Raw genomic sequence first — 20,541 nt, 5'->3', positions numbered from 1 at the left:
TTATATGTATATATACTTCATCAAAGTATATTTTAAATTTTTACTATAAATAAATTAATAATAACTCAATTTAATGGACAAACATCATTTATTTAAAAAGAACTAAAAAAACACATGCAAAAAGACGTGGTTTTTGAACTTTCACGAGCAAGGGACGTCCAAGAAATCAAACAGTATACAGACGACGAATATGGGGCCGGGTTTCCAAATGAAGAAACGAAGCTTTTAGAACGTCTTTCAAGAATACAAAATTACAAAATTGTTTTAATCATCGAACTCAAACAAATCAACGTCCAGAACATCGAAACTCTCAGGCAAAAAATGTGGCACATTGCAAGTAACAAAAGAGAATCAGCCGAAGTTGAAATCGTTTTTTACAAAAATAGTAGCGTGTTTCAGTTTGTAAACACGAAAGAAACACCAAATATTTTCAAAACAAATATAGAACAATTCGACCTGAACAACAAACTCGACTTCTCCAAATTTTACTCAACAATGTCCACCCCCACGCGGCCACCAATTAACGTCGGTCCTCTCATCCACTTTTTGTACGAAACGTACCCAGAGGGAAAAATGAAAACCGTGTTTGTACATTTCTGTCTCTCTGACTGCACCTGCAAAGACGAGAATAACTGTTTTAAAGAGGGGTATGAATATTTAAGACTCCTGTTTGGTCCTGTCAAAATTCCATTTCCTCCTGGAACTTACGTGGAAAACTTTTTAAATTTACCGAACTGCCTTTTCACGAGATTTTTGCGAGCGGAGGTAAGCTTGGATGAAACCAATTTTTGTTGCACGCTGTTTGTTTTGTTGAATTGCCATTGAACATTGATTTATTTCCAGTAAAGATAGTCAAAAAATGAAGCGCGGGGTTGAAGAAAAAAAATGTATCACACACCACGGGTTTTTTGTCGAATTTAAGCAGAATCACACACAACATCCCTCTGTGGGCATAGTCAGTGCGGGAGAAATCAATTTCCCATCCGCTCCATTTGGCGACGGAAGTGTGAGAGTCGCGTACGACGGCTACACGGACAAACGAGAGAAGGTTGTAATCAAGCAGTTTAAATCAAAAGACATGCTTTCGTTTGAGTCGTACGTCGACATGGTTGGCCTCCACTTTGTGTGTCAAGATCTTGCCGATTTGTTTGCGAGTTACTGTGAGATCATAAAGTCGGGCCGTAATCCAAATGACATCACAATAGATGACTTGTGGAGTAACGTCTCTAACAATGCCACCCCAGTAACTGAAAATTCCCAACTTTTTTCAGAGCTTAAATGTTCCGCCGTTCCGTCCTTATCTCAAAGTGACATCCAGTCGACTTCGTTTGTTTTATGGAAATAAAGATGAACACACTGACACGTCAGCGTTGAGGAATTGCAAAAATTTCGCTTCCCGACCAGTCCAAATATCTTAGGTGATGCGGGTGTAATTGATAAGATCAAACGAATACAATGCATTCCGTTACGCCTGTTTGTTGAGACGGAACGAGATGATGAAATCCGCAAGATTTACGGGAAAGAATATTCGGTTGAAGACATTCGCTCACTCTCTCAATCTCACAAGATTTATTTTGTCGAAACGCCACTAGAAGATGAGTTCATAAAATTCAACACAAATGGGAGTGGTGTCAATTACCAAAAGTATTCCACAACACTCCAGTGTTTCTCCCATTTTTCGTTCTTTGTCTCATCCAAGCAGTTCGTTGTCACCGACCTTCAAGGTGTCTTTTCCGAGAAGGAGAATGCATATATACTGACCGACCCCTCCTTTCACCACCAAAACATCTCTGCGTTCTATTATACGCTCACCAATCTCGGAAGTAAAGGGATTGACCAATTCTTTAAGTCTCACAAGTGCAATGCAGCGTGTCTTGCACTTGGCCTTCCTCCTCATGAAGAGCAGAGAGACTAATTTAGCACATGATAAGTGTATCTATTGTTACTGTTATGGTTATCTTTCATATAAAGAGAAACAAATAAAGTCAATCACTTCATCTGTTGCTGTTGACAACAACAGCAACAAACGGGTTTGAAGTCGCTCATGTTAGTCGTTTTCTTCGTTTGTCCGAAGAGCTCGAATTTTTTGATTTGCGTCACTTTCGTTCCGGCAAAGTTTGATTTGACAAAGATCGTTAAAGCGTGGACATTATTAAATAGAAAAGGTTTCACAGCAACTTGTTTTCCTATTTCGTTTTGGTTTATCGAAATGATTTGAGTTGGTTTCACTGACTCCGCATCTTCAAAAGAAATGTCGTTTCTGTTCGTGAATATCAAAATCTCCTTTGGAGCAGTCTCACTTTTCGGAGATTGAAAAAGGAGTGTTCGAAGATTAACCGTTTGAGTAAATGAGATATGAATTAATAATTGTTCATCTACTTCACTTGTTATTGTTTCTTTCCCTTTCAACACTTTAATCGTTTCTTTCGTTTTCGTATTCAATATCTCAAAATCCTTTTTGTCAATACTTTCATTTAAACTCACAAATTTGTCGCCACTAGTAGTTGCCATAATACTTTATTAGTTATATCTAATAAAATTACTTTAATACAATTATATTAATAAAATTATTAATAATAATTAGTTACAATATATAGTATTAAGTTATTATAACAATACTAACTTATTATCAATAAGAATATTATTATTAATATAAATATTATTTAGTATATCAAAATAATTTATTCCAATATAACTGAATCACCAAAATGTTTTATAAAATGTTATTTCAAACCTCACCCCAATTATTAACAAAGAGAACCATTCTAATATATTTATTAATATTAATATTAATATTAATATTATTAATACTATAAAATTCTATTTAATTAGAAATAAACTATTATATCAGTTAATACATCACTTAGTTGATTGCGATGGATTCAAATCAACTCTTTCAAAATGCGCCTCATTTCCAAACTCCGACGCACTCTCCTTCCATTCTTAGCGCACAACACAACAAATTTACACAAGGTGTCCAAAACACACCCCCGTCTCCAGTTGTCCCCTTAAGTCCAACGCCACCGACTTATGACCAATTTTATATGACCCCCCGCCGTTCACACAATTTAGTGACGTCGTTAACGGACGTTCTTATTAATGACTTAGAGACGTGTAGTTATACATCTTCGAATGTCCAAGCCCCGACGATAAGTGTGAGTAACACGGAGTATTCTGGGGACACGTTTCGGTTATCGGTGAGCCAAGGGAAGTTAGTGATTCGTGTGATAGAGTCTCCACAGAGTTGTTCCTGTGTTGAGCGTCGTGTTCCATTAGGGAGTATCAAAGACATTATTTGTAGTGATGGTGTATGGAGAGTGAAGACGAAGTATAATGAAGTGATATCAATAGGACGTGGGGAAGGTGTTCGCGAGTGGTTTCGGTGTGGGTTACGTGGATGGGATTTAGATGGGGGTTTAGAAGATGGTGAAGGGTGTACTGCCTATGATACTGATGCCTTTTATTTAAAGTGTGGAGTACTAGAATACACCGTTCGTAATTATAATGAAGGATTTGATTTGTGTGCTACATATCCTCGTACCTTCGTATTACCTTCTACCGTCACTCGCGAAATGATTTTCGAGAGCTCACAAGTCCGTTATTTAAATCGGTTCCCTTTCATCGTCTATGTCAATACAAATGGAACAGCTCTCTGGAGAGCGGCAGCTGTAATAAGAGGAAAAACAGACGCTTTATTTAGAAAAATGGGGAAAAGCGTTCAGATCTTCGAATTGACCGGAAAGGACGGAATCGCACCTTCGACAGTTTGTTGGTATTAATACCTTATTAGATATTGAATACTACTATAAATATAAAATAATGTAATGAATACTATAACAAATTAATAAGCAAATAATAATAATATAATAATATATTATTGATTATCTTATAATAATAATATAATTATAATATAATAATAATATAATAGTAATAATTATAATAATAATTTAATAATAATAATTTAATAATAATAATTTAATAACTTTATAATAATAATATTATAACTTAAAGCAAAAAATTGAAGAAGATTACACCATCTATATCAGTCAAATCCAAGACACAGAAAACATCAAAAGGAATGTAGAGAGGAGTGGGTGGCTTCGGATGATAAGTAAAGTGATAACTATCAGTAACCACATTCGTTATTTGTTGCAAAAAGGGGAGACGATAGAGATAGAGAGTGAAGAAGGGAAAGGGGTAGTGTCCGTAGTCTCGAGTGTTGTATTATTTTTAATAGACAGTCATTACCGAACGATCAAAGGAGTAGTTGAAGTGATAGAGAAAGAGTGGAGTAAAGTAGGGTATTCCTTTGGGGAGCGGAATGGGAAAGGAGTAGAATTTGGGAAAGAAGCGATAGAATTTGTATTAATGATGCAAAGTTTATATACTCTTTTGAAGCAAAACCCGAGTGGGTTTGAGATTAATGAGAATGGGTTAGATGTTATAATGGCGTTATTATATAGTGGAGCGGTGACCACTTTTATGTATGATTGTGACAAAGATTGTCGGACCATTTGTGGGAATAAGAAGACTTTATATGATGATATCAAGACCAAAGGATCTATAACAAATGAATTCTTTGATGTCAATAGTGTGTTATCAGTATCAGGCGAAATGTTAACTATCCCATTATGGACGGGTTATTATCTCAAATACAGTCATCCAGATATCGCAAGACTTCGACTGTGCTAAGTTTATATGTTTCTTTGCAATTGTGTTGAGTTATATGATTCATAGTCCAGTCCAAATTTATCTTATTCGTTTGATAATGACTATAAGACGAACTATTAAGTCTATTGGGTCTGAATAACAAATTCCAATTATATAATAAAATTTAACTATAATTTTACAATTTGTTTTGAGTGATTTAATAACCCTAAAATAGGTGGAATGAACTCTAAAAGGCATGGAGGAAAATACCTCACCACATCCAGTTCAACAAGATGATGGAAATAAAGGTACAAACACACAAATAAGAGAAGAAAAGAAAGAAGAAGAAAGTAGTGTGTGGTATTCCTTCTTTTTAAATCACCCCGTTGCTTCACTCTTGTTTACTATTTTTCTTATTTATATGGGATACAGTTTCTATACGATGTTCTTCCCACCATCTGCGGGATATAGAAGCGCATATAAACCATCAGACATCTTTCAATTAAATGCGACGTTGATTTATGGCACTACAAAAGTACTTGTGAACTCACACAATTTCTCTTTTGCACAAGTCACTTCCACTCCACTCTCAACAAATATCTCCCTCCCAATGTTCTTTGTTGAAAAACTCAAAATGAACGAAACAGTCTTCTTCGAGGCAACAATTAAACCGACGTCACGCCACGATAATAGAACTAAAGTATTTAAGACGCCAATTCTTCGCAATTTCATTCCCAAACCATCAACTCACAATTTAATGACTAATTCAACAAACAATAAAAATAGTTTACTTAATGAGAAAAATACTATTCAAAATACTATACAAAGGAGTGACAACTTCACGTTGGGAACTATCCCGTATTTTGAAATTAACTTCATGAAACAAGTTGTCGACCCCCACCACATTCCGCCACAATACACGGAATTTCGATATAGTGTTGTTGGGAAGTACGTGTACCCCGTCATCTTTCATAATCAATTTTGGTTAATTAAAGATTACTATAATCCAATTAATGAAACTACAGAGAACATTTCTATAGTTTTAAATATTAGAGAAATAGGTTACTTCGCGTGGATCATGACGAAGTCCTTTGAAACATCATTTTCAATGTACGACAAAGTCGGCATGATGGCACAGGCGGAGATGGACGAGATGAAGAGGATGTTACTTGAGACGAACATCTTCTTATTAAGTGTGACGATGGTAGTCTCTCTCCTTCATTCCGTCTTTGACTTCTTGGCGTATAAAAATGATTTCCAGTTCTGGCGGAAGAAAAGTACTTTCCGTGGGATTTCCGTCAAGACGGTCATCATTTCTTTAATAATTCAAATTGTCGTCTTCCTCTATTTACTCGACAATGATACAAGTTACTTAATTCTTGTTTCTGAAGTCGTTGGTATTGCAATGACCTTCTATAAACTCAGTCGAGTCTTTTCTTTCAATTTCCAAGGAAACGGCCACTTCGTCGAATACAAAGACAAAAATTATGAAAAAAGTCAGACGAAACAATATGATGACGTGGCGATCAAATACTTAGGAATTGCATGTATTCCTCTGTGTATTGGATATTCTATATATAGTCTCTATTATAATGAATTCAAGTCGTGGTACTCATTTGTACTCTCGAGCTTCGTCGGAGTCATTTACACGTTCGGGTTCTTACAAATGACTCCGCAATTGTTCATTAATTATAAACTCAAAAGCGTCGCAGATTTACCCTGGAGAGTCTTTATTTATAAGTTCTTAAATACTATCGTGGACGACCTCTTCGCTTTTATTATTAAAATGCCACTCCTTCATAGAATTGCGTGCTTCAGAGATGATGTAGTGTTCGTTATCTATCTGTATCAAAGATGGATTTACCCCGTCGACAAAAATAGGATGGATTCGATGAAATGGGAAGACGACGAAGGTCTTGTGAAAGAAAATAAGGAAGAAAATAATATTGAAAATCATGAGAAAAATGATTGAAACTTGGATATCCAATTTATAGTAATTTTACTATTTCATTTAGTTTGGATGGTTTTTTAGAAAGAGAAGTCTTATAATAGTAGTTTTATTGATATGACAAAAGTACAAATAATATAATAATACATTATTATTATTATATTATAAGTTGAGCAAAAATCATTATGGTTGTTTGATAATTAAAAAAAGTTAAATCAAGTTAGTTTATAATTGATGGATTGATTGAAATATTTGCAGTTACTAAATTATAACCATTTAGTATTTTAAATCTGCCAATTATTTATTATTATTGTATTGAAAGTGATGTTTAAATAGATTTATGTCCAGCTTTGAAGCTTGAAAAACAATGATTTTAACAAAAATCTATGTTTTTTTTTAATAGTAAATAATAATAAAAATTATAGTTTTTATAAATGAAGTGTAAAATGAAGAAGAAAAAAGTTCTATTTTCATGGTTTCCAAAAACTTTTAATAATAATACAATTTGATAATTCATTATTTAACAATTTGAATACTTCTTTACTTTATATATTATGTAAATTACAATAATATTTTATAAATAAATATACTATAAGTTATAGTTGAGGACTTCGATTTGACCAACCATGTTTTCAATCATACTGTTTGTTTTTCTTCAAATCCCTTCGGAGTTTGTTGATGATAATGTAGTGTAGAACATTTTAGAGTGCTTGTTTCCCTTAAATGACCGTTCGTTTGTTCTTGATATCATTCAGTGTTTTTTGTCTATAATGAAAAAGACAATGAATTATTGTTTTATTAATTAATTATTTTAGCATTTGTTATTATTCAAGTGTAAAGGAATTTATCAATAAAAATGGAATTTGTTGTCTCGTTTGGTTTCGTTGCTATTTTTTTTATGTTCATAAATGTAGTTTAAATTTTGTAAATTAAACTATATTATTTAAAACAAAAAATGAGCTATTCAGATTACATTGTTCGTTTGACATTTTAATAATTTTAGTTAACATTACAATAAGATTTGGATTTTTTTCGAAATGTACTTTTTTTGATCATTAAATCACCTTTGTCATGACCAAACACATCTCTGAATTTGGGCAAAAAGTTTATATGTTACATAATAATATTGTATACAATCGGGAAAATGGCACATAGTAATACATACGTTTAAAAGTACTTAATTGTTGGGAAATGAAATAATACTAAAATTAGCTTTACAATCTATAACCAAAACGTCTCAATTGCTTTAAAAAACAATAAAGATTGAAATAAGTCAGAAAAATAACTAATTGCCGAATTTCTTATTTTGTTTTCGACATTCAGAAGAATCTGTGTTTGAGGCAGAACTATATAAATTAATAAAGAAACTATATCAATAGAAAGAAGTAAATAAAAACTTATTGATCGAAATAGAGCAACAAAATCCAAGAAAAAATAGCTCCGATAAACCGGGGAAATACGGTCCTAAGAGCACAAACCCCCGAAGAAAAAAACTCAATTACGAAAAAATCTAAATACAACCCAAATTGTTGTGTTCTATTTTTTTAATTTTTAAAATAGTTTAATTATTTCAGGGCTTCACTTTATAAAGCCACATAAAAAATATAATGCGGCAAATTAACGCAAAAATTCGGGAAAAATCAAGGATTTCATCCGCCAAAAGTGCATGAAAGTTTCATACAAAAAATCTTACTTATTTGATGACTCAAAAACGGGAAATTTTATTAAAAAAAAACTCAAGACGAGTCAGTCTTTTAAAAGTGCAATTTTGCTTGTTAAATGGTGTTTTTGTGAATCCCAAAATGTCGACAAGACGAGAAGTTTTATTTGAAAAGAGAATTGTGAATTTAAAGAAAAATCTGATAAAATAAATATAATTATGAATTGCCAACACTCAGACCACTTGAAAACTTTACTCACTAAAGTCGAACAGAAGAAAAGAGCTTCTGTTGGGCAGTTAAGGTCGCGGTCTTCATTAAACTATGAATTGACTATAGTCGACCCATGGTCCGATCTTGACAATTCAGACATCGAAGTATTTGATTTGATCAATTCACAAGAGTCCTCAGAAGAAAACGGAAAGTCGTTCTTTGAGAGATCAATAGCACCTGCTCTCCATTGATTATGTATTTTTAATGTATTCTTATTTTTATTGTTCGTTTATTCTATTCTTTCTTCATTCGATTTGTATGAAATTCGGTGTGACTGTTTCAAAAGTGCAGAATTAGTTATAAATTAATTGTTTAATCTATATATTAATAGTATTTATTTGTATGATTGTATTCTTAAAGATTGATTCATAAAAAATTGTCAATTTTTTTTGAAGAAAAATATTTTTAAAAGATTTTTTTTTTAAATGCACAAAGAAACAATTTTCCATTGTAAAAGATAATATAATATAAATAATAATAATAATATTATTATTTATAGTAATAAACTAAACTTTGTTTACCAAAAATATCATAAAAGAGTTTGTTTTTAAGAACAAATCAAATGAAAATAATTTTGTTCGATGTTTTTAATGTTCAACAAATAACTTAAAAGTAATAATTATTATATATTATTTATAAATTAAATAATAAAATTCATTATTGATTATTTTAGTAACAAAATAATTAAAAATAATTAAATTTTAAATAGTTTTTAATTATAATCATAAATAAATTTTTATATTAAAACATATTAATAATTGTCATAATTCATACTAGTTATATTTACCATTCACTAAATAATAAAAAACAATATGTATATTAATAATTATTTTAATAAAACTAATATTATTAATAGAAGACAAGAATTATTTCATAGACGAGTATTTATACTATTATAGTATTATTATAATACTTTAAACTATTTTTGATCTTTAATTATAATTTCTTAAATAATTAATTATTGTTTTGGCCAAATAACCAAAGCGCAGTTATCATAAGGGGAGTACTTTCCTTCGATTTCATCGTCTTCGACTTCACTCAGATTTTTGATAGAAGACTCGTCGATTCCAAACTTTGCGCAGAATATTTTCGCCTCATTGCTTCCTGTTGAGTAGACGATTTCTTCGCACTTTTTAGTGTTTGGCAAGTCCATTTTCATAGCGGAGTTCTTAAATTTCCCCCCAATTTCTAACACGAACTTTTGGGCCTTCTTAACTTCGACGTAGAGTCTTTCAAACTTGATTTTCATCTTCTCTTCGTATCGGGAGACATTACACAAGTCTCTGAGGATCTCAAATTGTCCGATGACGTCATTAAATATCAGTTGGCATGCCATAGAGATCATTTCGTCGAATCCTTTCATCTCACTGAGTGCCCACAGTAACTTACAATTCTCTTTAAAGAGTTCCATCACGCGTTTCCCAAGTTCACATAAGTCCATTTTCTCTTTCAACGTTTCTGTTATTGGTAAGATCGGCGCTATACTGAAATCACCGCCAACGTACACAAATGTGGTGTGGAACAAAATGTTACTCTCAAGACTCTTCCCATACTTCTCGATGAATGAAAAGTACTCCGGCAATATCGTTTGTGTCGGCTGCGACGACAACTTTTTGGGATGGCAAAGGCGCGTCTCGGAAAAAAAGGAAAAAACTTTGAAATTCCCTTCACGCATCACTTTGTGAAGCAAAAGAAATCCTCGTAGAACTTCTTCGTAACTCGATGAGCAAAATGTGTCGCGAAGGGTGCGACAAACACGTTTCAGTTTCCCTTCAAATGTGCTCACTGTCACCGTTCGATAATTCGGATCGTCTCGGACGAATGTACCTTTCTTCAACAGAGCGTGAAGAGCTAGTCGAATTTTTAACGACATTAATCGTCCTTTTAAGATGAGAAATAGTGTTTATATATATTTTGTATTTTGGTAATCGTCACCAATTTTCGGTATTAATAGAAATAAAAGGATATTGTTTTTATTGTTATTAAAATGGTTATTTATTAATTTATTAATTTATTATATGACTTTTTTATTTGATTTTTGTATATGAAAAGTTAACTTTTGTTTTATTAATATGTAATAGTGTGACTTTTTCTGTCATAATTCCAAAACGATAAGTGAAGAACTGTGTTCATTTTAAATATCGAGTATACCATTTTTTTAACTTATTAATAGTATAAGTATGGTTTTAAGTCAAAATTTCAAACAAATTTGTATCACTTTGAAACGTCAAAAAGTTATTGTAACAAAAACAAAATATTTAAAAATGGATTTTATTTTTAAATTTTGAGGGATTCTTTACTTTAATAACAGCATTTTATTTGTATCAATTTCGGGAAATTACCAACAGTTATTAATAAATTATTAATAAAAATTACTATTTTTATTTTCAAAAAAGTTATTTTTAGAAACACTGAAATAATAATTAACATGTTAATAATTAATAATAATTTGATAATCAAGCAAATGATGGACTTCTTTCAAGTGTTCTTGGAGTTTCAAGAACACATTGAGGCAAGAGAGTTTTAAGTAAATTACATCCTTTGAAACAGGAAGAACTGAATTTGAGGCTGGGATGGAAATCTATAATAGAGAGAGATGTACACCCATCAAAACAATGAGAAGAAATATATGAAACACTTTTTGGTATTGAAATGGAACTCAACTTTCGACAGTTTTTGAAACAAAATTCTCCAATTGAAGTGACAGTTGTGGGGATTACAAAGGAACTCATTTCGTTGTTTTTGAAGCAACAGTCGTCGAGTTTTTGTATTTGTGGTAAGTCATTGATTTGTTTAAGTTGGTATTTTACAACATCATGTTGAGTCAAAACAACTTTTTGACATTCAATTCCACATTTATTCAATGTTTTCATCTGGTCATAAGATAATAAAGTTTTAAAATTCGATAGAAGAGAGTTGGATAAAAAGATTGAAGAAAGTAAAGGGCAATTGTCAAACACATTTTCAGACAAAAAAACGTTTTTATTGGCAAATACACATCTTTCTAAATGTTGACAATTGAGAAACGTTTTATACCCAACGGAATTAACTGATTTCGGCAATTCAATTTCTTTTAAAGAAACACAATTACTAAAGACTTTATTCCCAAGATGTTCAACAGTTGGTGGAATATCTATTTTTGAAAGTGAATAACAATTTTCAAAAACATGGTTGTTCATTTCTTTTGTTCCATTCGTCACTCTGACTGTTTCCAAACTATTGCACCCAATGAAAAATTCCTCTCCGTGAATCGTTGGTAATACTGCCCAACGTAAAGAATAACACTTTGAGAAACATCTATCTCCCCAAACACCCTTTTCCCCTAAATATGTTATATCTTTTAAACTGATACATTCTTGAAAACAAGATGTTCCTATTTCTTCAATGGACTGTGGTATAACAATAGATTCAAGTGAAAAACACTTTTCAAACGCATTTTGTTTCAAATGTTTCAATGAAGATGACAATAATACACTTTTTAAATATTTACACGAAAAACAAGATAACGTACCTATAGAACTCAAATTGTGTCCTTCAAGATAAACACAGTTGTTTTGATAAAATGCTCTATCACCAAGTTTCTTGATTCGGAGAGGGAGTTTCAAAGTGTCGTCATTACTTCTCATTCGTTCAATTTTGGAAATCGAAGATGGCAAAGAAAGAAGTGAAACGTTTGAGTGCAAATCCTTTTTTATTTTAATACTTGAAGTGCCCATTAGTAACATTTGGGTGTCTTTGAGTGATTTTTCTTCAAATGTACATTTCATATTACAATATCCAATTTTTTTCATTCGAAGTGCACATGGATAATTCACTTCAAACATCTCTTCCTTATTTTTCCCAATATCAAGTGTATCTAAAAAACAACACTCATCAAAAATGTGTTGAGCCTTTTTCATTAAAACACATTTCATTTGAAGGTTATGAAGATATTTAACTCCATTAAAACACCTTGGATAGAGTTTAGTAACTCCACTCAAAATTACGATTTGAGTAATATATTCACTTGTTATTGATTCAATTTCTATCACTTTATGTGGTATTTCTAGTATTTTCTGTTCACTGTTCTTTATTTTGATTGTATACAAACACCCGCTATTATCTGTCTTGATGTTGTTTAGGTTCCCATCTTTAATATTTACATGTAAGTGTTTAAACTGAATGTTGTTGTTTTTAAGTTGATGTGCAATTTTGTTGTCAAACAGTTTTTCAAATGATGTTCTGTTATTCAAAAACTTTAGTGATGAAAAGCACTTACATTTAGAAATACATAACTTCCCTATAGATTGGACATTCTTTGGAATTGTTAGTCCACGGAGTCCACAATTTTTAAAAGCACTCCCTTCAATTTTTGTAACACTTTCTGGAATCTTCAATTCCCTTATTTTATTACAATTGAATATGAGGTATGATGGAATCGCTTTCAAATCTTCTGGTAAATTGATCTGTGTCAATTGAGAACATTCAGAAAACATAAAATTGTGAACAACCACTCCTCTTGGTAATGTGACTTCTTTTAGTTTAATAAAATAGAAGAACATAAACGATTCCAAATGATGAATAGTTTCTGGGATATACAGAGAAGTGACCTCTTCTCTTTTGGAAAATGGAGGTGCTTTCAATATTGTATTTTGAACATAGTCTGCAAAACCATCAAAACAGGTCTGTTTTTTATTAGCACAGAAATCCCCATATTTTACTCCTAACCGATCTAATATTTGCATTTGACTCAAATTCATGTTATTCATAAGTAATCCACAATACTGAGGACATTCCAATTGATTCAAATTTGTACACTGGTTGATAAAGTTATCTCCGATATAACATCTTTGATTGTGAATAACCAATTTTTCCAATTTAATACACTTTGAAAAGGCCTTCTGTCCAATATATATAACATTCTCTGACAATTCAACTTCTTTCAATTTTGAACATCTTATAAATGCTTTTTGTCCAATATATTTTAAAGTCTGTGGGCATTCAAAGTGTTTCAATTTAGAACAATTTTCAAAGCAGTTTTCTCCTATAAATTCAACCTCTGTACCAAGTTCAAGGACTTTCAATTTTTGACATTGAGAAAAACAGTTGTGTGGTATTTCCTTTCGCGCGCAAATTACAGTCTTAACTTTACAAAATGAAAATGCGCCATCACCAACACTGACCAAAGAATCAGAGAGAACAACTTCTTGTAGAAAACAATTTCTGAAACAACTTTTTTGAATTGTTGTAATAGAGTCTGTTAAATTGATTTCACTTAAATTCTGACAACCAGAGAATGTCTCTGATTTCAAAGTGTGAATAAACAACGACAGAACCACTTTTTTGAGAAATGTACAATTCTTGAAAGATGCTTTCCCAAGATAAGTAACAGAATTAGGAATCATAACCTCAGTCAATTGACATGATGAAAATGTTTCCCTTTCAATTCTTTTTATTGAGCTTGAAAGAGTAATTGTAGTTAAATTGGTGAACTTAGAAATTGGTTCAAGAATGTTAACTTCTTTGGGTATTATTGTAAACTCTTTTTCCAAGTCTTCTTTTGTTAAAGCAATATTTTTAAATTCGTTCAATGGACTCTTAGATTGTTTAAATTTTGTGTAGTTGACTTTATATAAAATGATTTTACGTTTGACTATGTCAAGTACCAAATCAGACTCTTTGAAGATTAGTTGTGTTTGAATACATTGAAATAGACGTTTTGAACTATCAGTAATTGGAATTGGATTTATTCTAAAGCGATCAAGAATATACCTACACTTCGTCGATGTCAACAAGATGTTGATGAAATCATTTTCTTCAATCAAATACTTTGATACAATTTGTAATGAGAAAATGTCAAGCTTCATTGATAAAAATCGAGTTGTGGGGATTATTATGATAAGAAGAGTTAATGGTTAACTTCAAAAAATAAAGTTTTTGGATTGTTGTACTCAAAAAGGTATATTTTTTATTTTTGGCAATTTTATTTATTATTATTTTAATATATAATAATATAATTATATACAAAAAAATAAAATAATGGAAGTTCAAAACAATGAAATATAATTTATATTTTTTATTTGGTTCTTTGAATTAAATACTAAGTTAATTTATATAATTATTATAAATTCTATATTCTTGTTTGTTTATAACTTGATTTTTAATAATTTAATAAAGAGTAAATGAATTACAAAAAAATGTTATTGATAATCTTTTTGTTTTGTAAAAAAAATTCAAAAAAATCAACAATAATCAAATTACAAAAAGTGAAAAAATAAAAAACTAAAACTTGTTAATAACTAAAACTATTATTATTGTAATTACAAAATACTCAACTATAAGTTTTAATATATTTTATATAATAATATTATTATATTGTTGTATAAGTTTTTCTGATACAAAAAATAAAAGTCACTAATCTTTCAAATTACAACTTGGCCAAAATTTCTACCAATTTATGAATCTTTTCGTCGGTGAAGTTCTTACCAATGCACGCTCGGACATATTTTGTTTGACACCAATCTTCAACAAGATGGACTTGCTGCGAAGCAAAGAATCCATTTTCTTTCAACACTTTGACCATATTTTGGTTATCACCAGCGTCTAACAAAACATAAGGAGTGTTATCGTCTCCAATTTTTTTCACGTTTTTGACGTGTTCATTGAAAAGTTGGTCAAACAACTTTCTTTTCTCTCTCATTTCAACACCCATCTCAATTCCATTCTTTTCGAACTTGTTGAACGCAAACGTCGCCGCACTGCAAGTAAATGGTGGCGCAGAAGCAGAGAATATGTACCCAGCCCCAAAGAGTCTTTGTTTGTCAATCATCGAATATTTACCAACAACAAAACCACCAATGGTATCACAGACCATTTCCATATTGCCACAATAAACATCAACATCATTGGCAGTAATGCCAGCCTGCTCAAGTGAACCCTTCAAGTGCGCTCCAAGAGCCCCAACACCAAGTGAATCATCGACAATCAACAGCACATTTTTCTTTCTCAGTTTTGACAATTCAGCAAGTGGAGCAAGTGACAAATCTGCTCTGAAAACCCCTTCGGTGACAATTGCAATTCTTCCGGGATACACAAGCGTCTTTTTAATCTCCTGGATTTTGGCTTTCACATCCTCAACATCGTTGTGTTTGAATTTTACAATGTTCGCCTTTTTAGAAAGCCTGCAACCCAATTGAATCTCGTAGTTACACATTTCGTCAACAAGGATGGAATCACCTGCGTGTCCGTACACTGGAACAACCGAAGTAATCGTGTTGTTTCCATACGAGTATACAAGAGCATCATTAGTTCCATAAAACTTCATCAACTCATCTTCAATCGACAAGTGTTCAAGCGTCGTTCCATAAAATCCTCGTGGTCCACAAGACCCACACCCATATTTCTCGAGTATTTTTACAATGAGTTGAGTTCTTTCCTGATCTTCTCCGAACCCATGGATATCATAACTACTCAAGTTTGTGTCTGATGGTTCTGGTCTTTTTACAGCTTCAAGAATTGGTCTTTTGTCTGAGTTCTCATAAAGCGGGTTCATCTTTCTTGGATTTTTTGGCTCCTTTTCCAACTCGTCCAAATCAGCCTTCTTTGCTTTGTAGATGACATTGGGCTGTGGTGTGTCTCCAAATATACAGTCAACCTCTTTGAGGCACTCAATTGTTGCGTTGAAAGCCTTCTCCATATCGGCATCTGTGTGTGCTGCAGAAATACAGAACCTTACTCTGCATGCTATTGTTGAACAAGCTGGATACCCGACAGTCACAACTGCAACTCCTCTTTTTAAACAGCCTCTTGAAACGTCTTTCAACTTACCAACATGGTACAACATCACGGGGATAACTGGAGAGTCCAAATCGCCCAGCACATGGCACCCCGCCTTAATCAGTTTTCTTCGAAAATTAATTGAATTTTTTCTCAGTTGAGCAATCCTCTGCTTTCCTTCGTCTGTTTTCATCAGGTTCAGAGCGGCGATAATCTGTTTTGCCTCAATTGGCGACATAGCAGATCCATAGACATACGAATAACAATTCGATTTTAATAATTCAATCGTCTTCTTATCGGAAGCTATGTAGCCACCAGCCGATGCAAATGATTTTGAGAAAGTTCCCATCAAAATATCAACATCATCGAAGTTGCAACCCAAGTGCTCGGTTATACCTCTGCCAGTTGCTCCAAGTGCCCCAATAGAATGTGCTTCGTCGATGTACAAATAAAAGCCATATATCTTCTTGAGGGCAATCAGCTCTCTTAACGGGCAGAACTCTCCTTCCATTGAGTAAAGTCCTTCAACAATGATCATCACCTTATTTGGCTGCTTTCCACCTTTCATTCCTTTTGTCTTGAGTTCTTCCAATTTGCTCTTTAAATCGAGTATGTCGTTGTGTTTAAACACTCTAACCTCTGCATTTGAACTTTTAATTCCAGTGATGATAGAAGAATGATTCAATTCATCAGAAAACACTACATCCCCCTTTCCAAGTAAAATTGGGATCAAAGTTGAGTTGGTGGCAAATCCCATAGGGACAACAATAGAAGCCTCTTTATGCAAAAAGTCGGCCATCAAAAGTTCAAGCTCTTCCTGTTCCTTAGATACTCCACACTCTGAGGCAAATCCAGATAAAGTCGCTCCCGACTGTTTTAGAGTCTCAACAATTTGTGGTGTCACTTTAGGATTGACACCACCAAATCCTAAATAATTATAAGACCCAAAGTTGAGAGCTTCTCTCTGTTCGTCAATTGGAACCAAGTGCTTAACATTTTCAATGGGGACTTCTCTTCTCATCCCAATCGAAATGTCTTTTGCAGCAGGCCCACAAAGTGGTCTGTTAAAACAGTCATAAGTTGAGGTGTAAATGGACCGGATGTAGAAATCTTCAGAGCTCTCTCCAGTTAAAGGAGGCTTTTGGTCCTTCAGCCCAAGGTAGTACATAGGCCAATTAATATAGTCTTGTGCTTTTGCATATCCAAGGTTGTAGTAGTATCCATATTGCGCATGACGCTCGATACCAATGTAACGCCACAGCCCGCCCCAAGTGCTGAGTTGATAAGAGTCATTATTTTCCATAGGTGTTTAGTGAAGACAGTCTCCTTTTTTTTCGCTTTAAATGTGCTGCCATTCCGAACGATGTCTGTTTCTGCCACGTAAATGTCTTTTTTAGAAAAGTGAGAAGTTGATTTTATTATCCCAAAAGTGTGTTTTTTTCTAAATTTATTTTATTTTTTTTAGAAAACACTTAATTTTATAAAAGTAATAAAATATAATTATATTTATATTTATATTTAAAGTTATTTTTTATTATTATCTTTCAAAAAAAAACGAAGATTAGGAAAATGGAAAGAATGCACTTTTAAGTGATTAGAGTCAAAAAAATGAAAGAGTGTGATTGTTTTTGCGAAACGAGGGAGGGACAAAGTCCTAAGAGCCTAAGTCAGCAGTGTCTGAGATTTCGGTGAATGTACTTGCCTACTGTTCTCTCTGACTCACTCGAAAAGAACTATATTATAGCAAATTTTATTATTGAAAATAGTATATCAAAGAATATTCAAAATGACAAACAAAAAACGATAAAATGGAAATAAAAAACTATTAGATTCACAAATAGAATAGAACCCCTTAAAATAGGAAAAAAACGGGAAATATGATGTGTGTCTGTTCGACAAGACTAAAAGAAAAGATTTTTTCAAGTTTTGGAATATTTTTTCAACTTTTTTGACAAATTAACGAATATGAAAAAAAACATCAAATAAACTCAAAACATTGAAAACAAAAGTCCATTTGGTTTATTGTGAAAGTGTTGTTGTTTTGTTCAGAACAATTGGACTTTCGGAATGACCTTTTATGTCGTCTTCGAAAGGACTTATTCAAAGGAATTTGGACTACAAGTGCGATGTATTGAACAATTGTATAAAATGGTGTTTTTAACAACAAATGTGCTAAAAATGAAACATGAAATTGTTATAGACTTTTCGTATTAACTAATAGTTCTAAAACTATTGATAAACTATAAAGAGTATTTATAACTATTAAAATCTTGTTTATTGAATACATTGACACAACAGAAGACCGCAAAGATCAACTTGCTAATGCTAAAAACATGTTGGGACCAAAGAAATTTCCCGAGTTTGCATTGACAGAGGCGACAAGCATCTGGAGTGCAATGATGATGATGTGGAGAACCAGAGTGATCCAAAACATGATTACAAAGAAGACTCCAATCCAATAAAAGCACCCAAAGAAAACAACAGCAGCAAACATGATGGAGTTCACTATTGCAGATTGAACGGCCACTGCCCGTACATAGACGTTTTGTTTTTCGATGAGAAAAACAACAATTCCTCCTATCCATCCAAACATTGTGGCAAGCAGTGAAAGAACTCGGACGCTACAGTCTATTGTAGATACTTTGAAAGGGTCGTGGTTGTCGTAGTCCGTGAATGGGTCGGTCATTCTACGTTCTGTTCCAAAATCTGTACCCAAATATCTTTTCGTTCCAACCATGTCAATCTCAAGATTCTTGTATTTGATGCGTTGTTTTTTTATCTTAAAACCAAAGTTATTTTTATTCAATTTTTGAGTGTTTTTTATTTAACTTTTGTCATAATAATTAGTTTGGTTTTTACAGTAAATTCACTCACTCATTTTTATTTCACAGTAAGATTTTTTTTTATTTTTTGGTTAAAAAAAATATTGCAACTTCATTTAATGATAGTTAAATTGTTTCCACTATGGAACAAAGTTGAGAAATTATAAAATATTAAACTTAAATTATAATATTTTAAATCCCGATTGTTTATAAAATTAAGTCAAAGTTTATATGACAATTGAAAAACCTTTCTTAATTTGTTGTAACTATATACATTAATAAAAATAATTATAATTGTAGTTTATTCTTCACAATATGACAGATATGTTTTTCAAAAAATACACCTATAAAGCGTATATTTTCATTCAATTCGTGTAAAATTTGTTATACTTATTAGTTTTAATATATTATATATATTAAAACTTATTAAACTTTACTTATAAATATAATAATTAGTCTCGCCATCTTTACTTGTCATTTTGGCTTTTGGTGGAACAAACGAACATTTGGGAACTGAAAAAACTGTTAAAATCAAATTAAAGACGATGTCTGACCCTTTCAACGATTACAGTCAAACCGATTCCGCAGTGTCGTACGAAACAACGACGCTGAACTGTTCCGTCCCTGTTCTGTCACTTCTCGCAACTTTATTTGGTTGGGTGGGTGGCTTAGTCATATTTCTCCTCGAGAAGCAGAACGTGTACGTCCGTGCCGTTGCTCTCCAGTCGACAATTATCAACTCCATTTTCTTTGTAATTGCAGTCTTCTTCTTGTGCTTCTACTGGGCTGGGCTCTTCTTCGTCGTGATGTTCTGGATTGCTTTCTCAGTCGCGATCCTCGTCGTTGTCGCTCTTGCCGTCCTTGCCTTCATCAAGGCGAAGTCTGGCGTGTTTTTCGGTATCCCCCCACTTGGCGGATGGATCCTTTCTATCGCTAACCACTAATTTATATTTGGTCTGTGTTACTTTCATTTTTCATTGTTTTTATTCTATTTTCACTGTTGTAATATTGAACCACTGTCTTTCGCTTCATATCGACTGAATGCTGTACAGATAGTAGAAAAATAAGGTGTCAGGAATAAATTGGGTGTCAAATAAATTAGGGATTAGTTAATGTAAAAAAATGGGTTTCGTTTTTTTTTTATTTTTTCCCCTCACAAAAAAAAATATAAAAAACCATTAAATAACTCAAAATCAATCTGACACCCAATTTATTCTTGACACCCAAATTTCTACTATCTGTATTTAGTCTTTCTTTTTCCCGAAAAAGAATAGAAAACATTCTTAATCTGCACAACATATACCCTTTTCCATTATTTACTTCAAAAACAAATAACAATCAAAAATTGTATGGTAATTACCATCAATAGATTTTTTTAATTTGTTAATTAGTAATTAGTTATAGTAAATATTTATTAGTTAAACTAAAAAATAAT

General features: G+C 32.3%; 9 protein-coding genes across 9 annotated transcripts; 4 read left to right on the top strand and 5 right to left on the bottom strand.

The window, feature by feature from the left end:
• Nucleotides 1-114: 114 nt before the first annotated feature.
• EIN_486920 (elongation factor 2 kinase, putative) lies at nucleotides 115-1,915 on the top strand (the record flags this gene model as incomplete). Its single annotated transcript, XM_004255953.1, has 3 exons — nucleotides 115-800; nucleotides 844-1,326; nucleotides 1,405-1,915. The coding sequence occupies 3 exons, from the start codon at nucleotides 115-117 to the stop codon at nucleotides 1,913-1,915; spliced, it is 1,680 nt and encodes a 559-aa protein (XP_004256001.1).
• A 74-nt stretch (nucleotides 1,916-1,989) lies between these two features.
• Nucleotides 1,990-2,511, bottom strand: EIN_486910 (hypothetical protein; the record flags this gene model as incomplete). The annotated part of the gene is made up of 1 exon (XM_004255952.1): nucleotides 1,990-2,511. The coding sequence occupies one exon, from the start codon at nucleotides 2,509-2,511 to the stop codon at nucleotides 1,990-1,992; it is 522 nt and encodes a 173-aa protein (XP_004256000.1).
• Nucleotides 2,512-2,876: 365 nt separating this feature from the next.
• Nucleotides 2,877-4,692, top strand: EIN_486900 (myotubularin, putative; the record flags this gene model as incomplete). Its single annotated transcript, XM_004255951.1, has 2 exons — nucleotides 2,877-3,764; nucleotides 4,012-4,692. 2 exons carry the CDS (start codon nucleotides 2,877-2,879, stop codon nucleotides 4,690-4,692), a joined length of 1,569 nt encoding a protein of 522 aa, XP_004255999.1.
• Nucleotides 4,693-4,906: 214 nt separating this feature from the next.
• On the top strand, nucleotides 4,907-6,622 carry EIN_486890 (hypothetical protein; the record flags this gene model as incomplete). Its single annotated transcript, XM_004255950.1, has 1 exon — nucleotides 4,907-6,622. The coding sequence occupies one exon, from the start codon at nucleotides 4,907-4,909 to the stop codon at nucleotides 6,620-6,622; it is 1,716 nt and encodes a 571-aa protein (XP_004255998.1).
• A 2,865-nt stretch (nucleotides 6,623-9,487) lies between these two features.
• Nucleotides 9,488-10,402, bottom strand: EIN_486880 (hypothetical protein; the record flags this gene model as incomplete). The annotated part of the gene is made up of 1 exon (XM_004255949.1): nucleotides 9,488-10,402. The coding sequence occupies one exon, from the start codon at nucleotides 10,400-10,402 to the stop codon at nucleotides 9,488-9,490; it is 915 nt and encodes a 304-aa protein (XP_004255997.1).
• Nucleotides 10,403-10,985: 583 nt separating this feature from the next.
• Nucleotides 10,986-14,375, bottom strand: EIN_486870 (hypothetical protein; the record flags this gene model as incomplete). The annotated part of the gene is made up of 1 exon (XM_004255948.1): nucleotides 10,986-14,375. One exon carries the CDS (start codon nucleotides 14,373-14,375, stop codon nucleotides 10,986-10,988), a length of 3,390 nt encoding a protein of 1,129 aa, XP_004255996.1.
• A 560-nt stretch (nucleotides 14,376-14,935) lies between these two features.
• EIN_486860 (serine palmitoyltransferase, putative) lies at nucleotides 14,936-17,587 on the bottom strand (the record flags this gene model as incomplete). The annotated part of the gene is made up of 1 exon (XM_004255947.1): nucleotides 14,936-17,587. The coding sequence occupies one exon, from the start codon at nucleotides 17,585-17,587 to the stop codon at nucleotides 14,936-14,938; it is 2,652 nt and encodes an 883-aa protein (XP_004255995.1).
• Nucleotides 17,588-18,595: 1,008 nt separating this feature from the next.
• EIN_486850 (hypothetical protein) lies at nucleotides 18,596-18,970 on the bottom strand (the record flags this gene model as incomplete). The annotated part of the gene is made up of 1 exon (XM_004255946.1): nucleotides 18,596-18,970. The coding sequence occupies one exon, from the start codon at nucleotides 18,968-18,970 to the stop codon at nucleotides 18,596-18,598; it is 375 nt and encodes a 124-aa protein (XP_004255994.1).
• Nucleotides 18,971-19,651: 681 nt separating this feature from the next.
• On the top strand, nucleotides 19,652-20,050 carry EIN_486840 (hypothetical protein; the record flags this gene model as incomplete). Its single annotated transcript, XM_004255945.1, has 1 exon — nucleotides 19,652-20,050. One exon carries the CDS (start codon nucleotides 19,652-19,654, stop codon nucleotides 20,048-20,050), a length of 399 nt encoding a protein of 132 aa, XP_004255993.1.
• Between the last annotated feature and the right edge of the window lie 491 nt (nucleotides 20,051-20,541).

Source organism: Entamoeba invadens (assembly GCF_000330505.1).
Source record: "Entamoeba invadens IP1 unplaced genomic scaffold scaff_1105074726715, whole genome shotgun sequence".
NCBI classification, from domain to species: Eukaryota; Evosea; order Mastigamoebida; family Endamoebidae; genus Entamoeba; species Entamoeba invadens.
The sequence above is the reverse complement of the archived record's forward strand: the minus strand, read 5'-3'. Positions and strand labels throughout refer to the sequence as shown.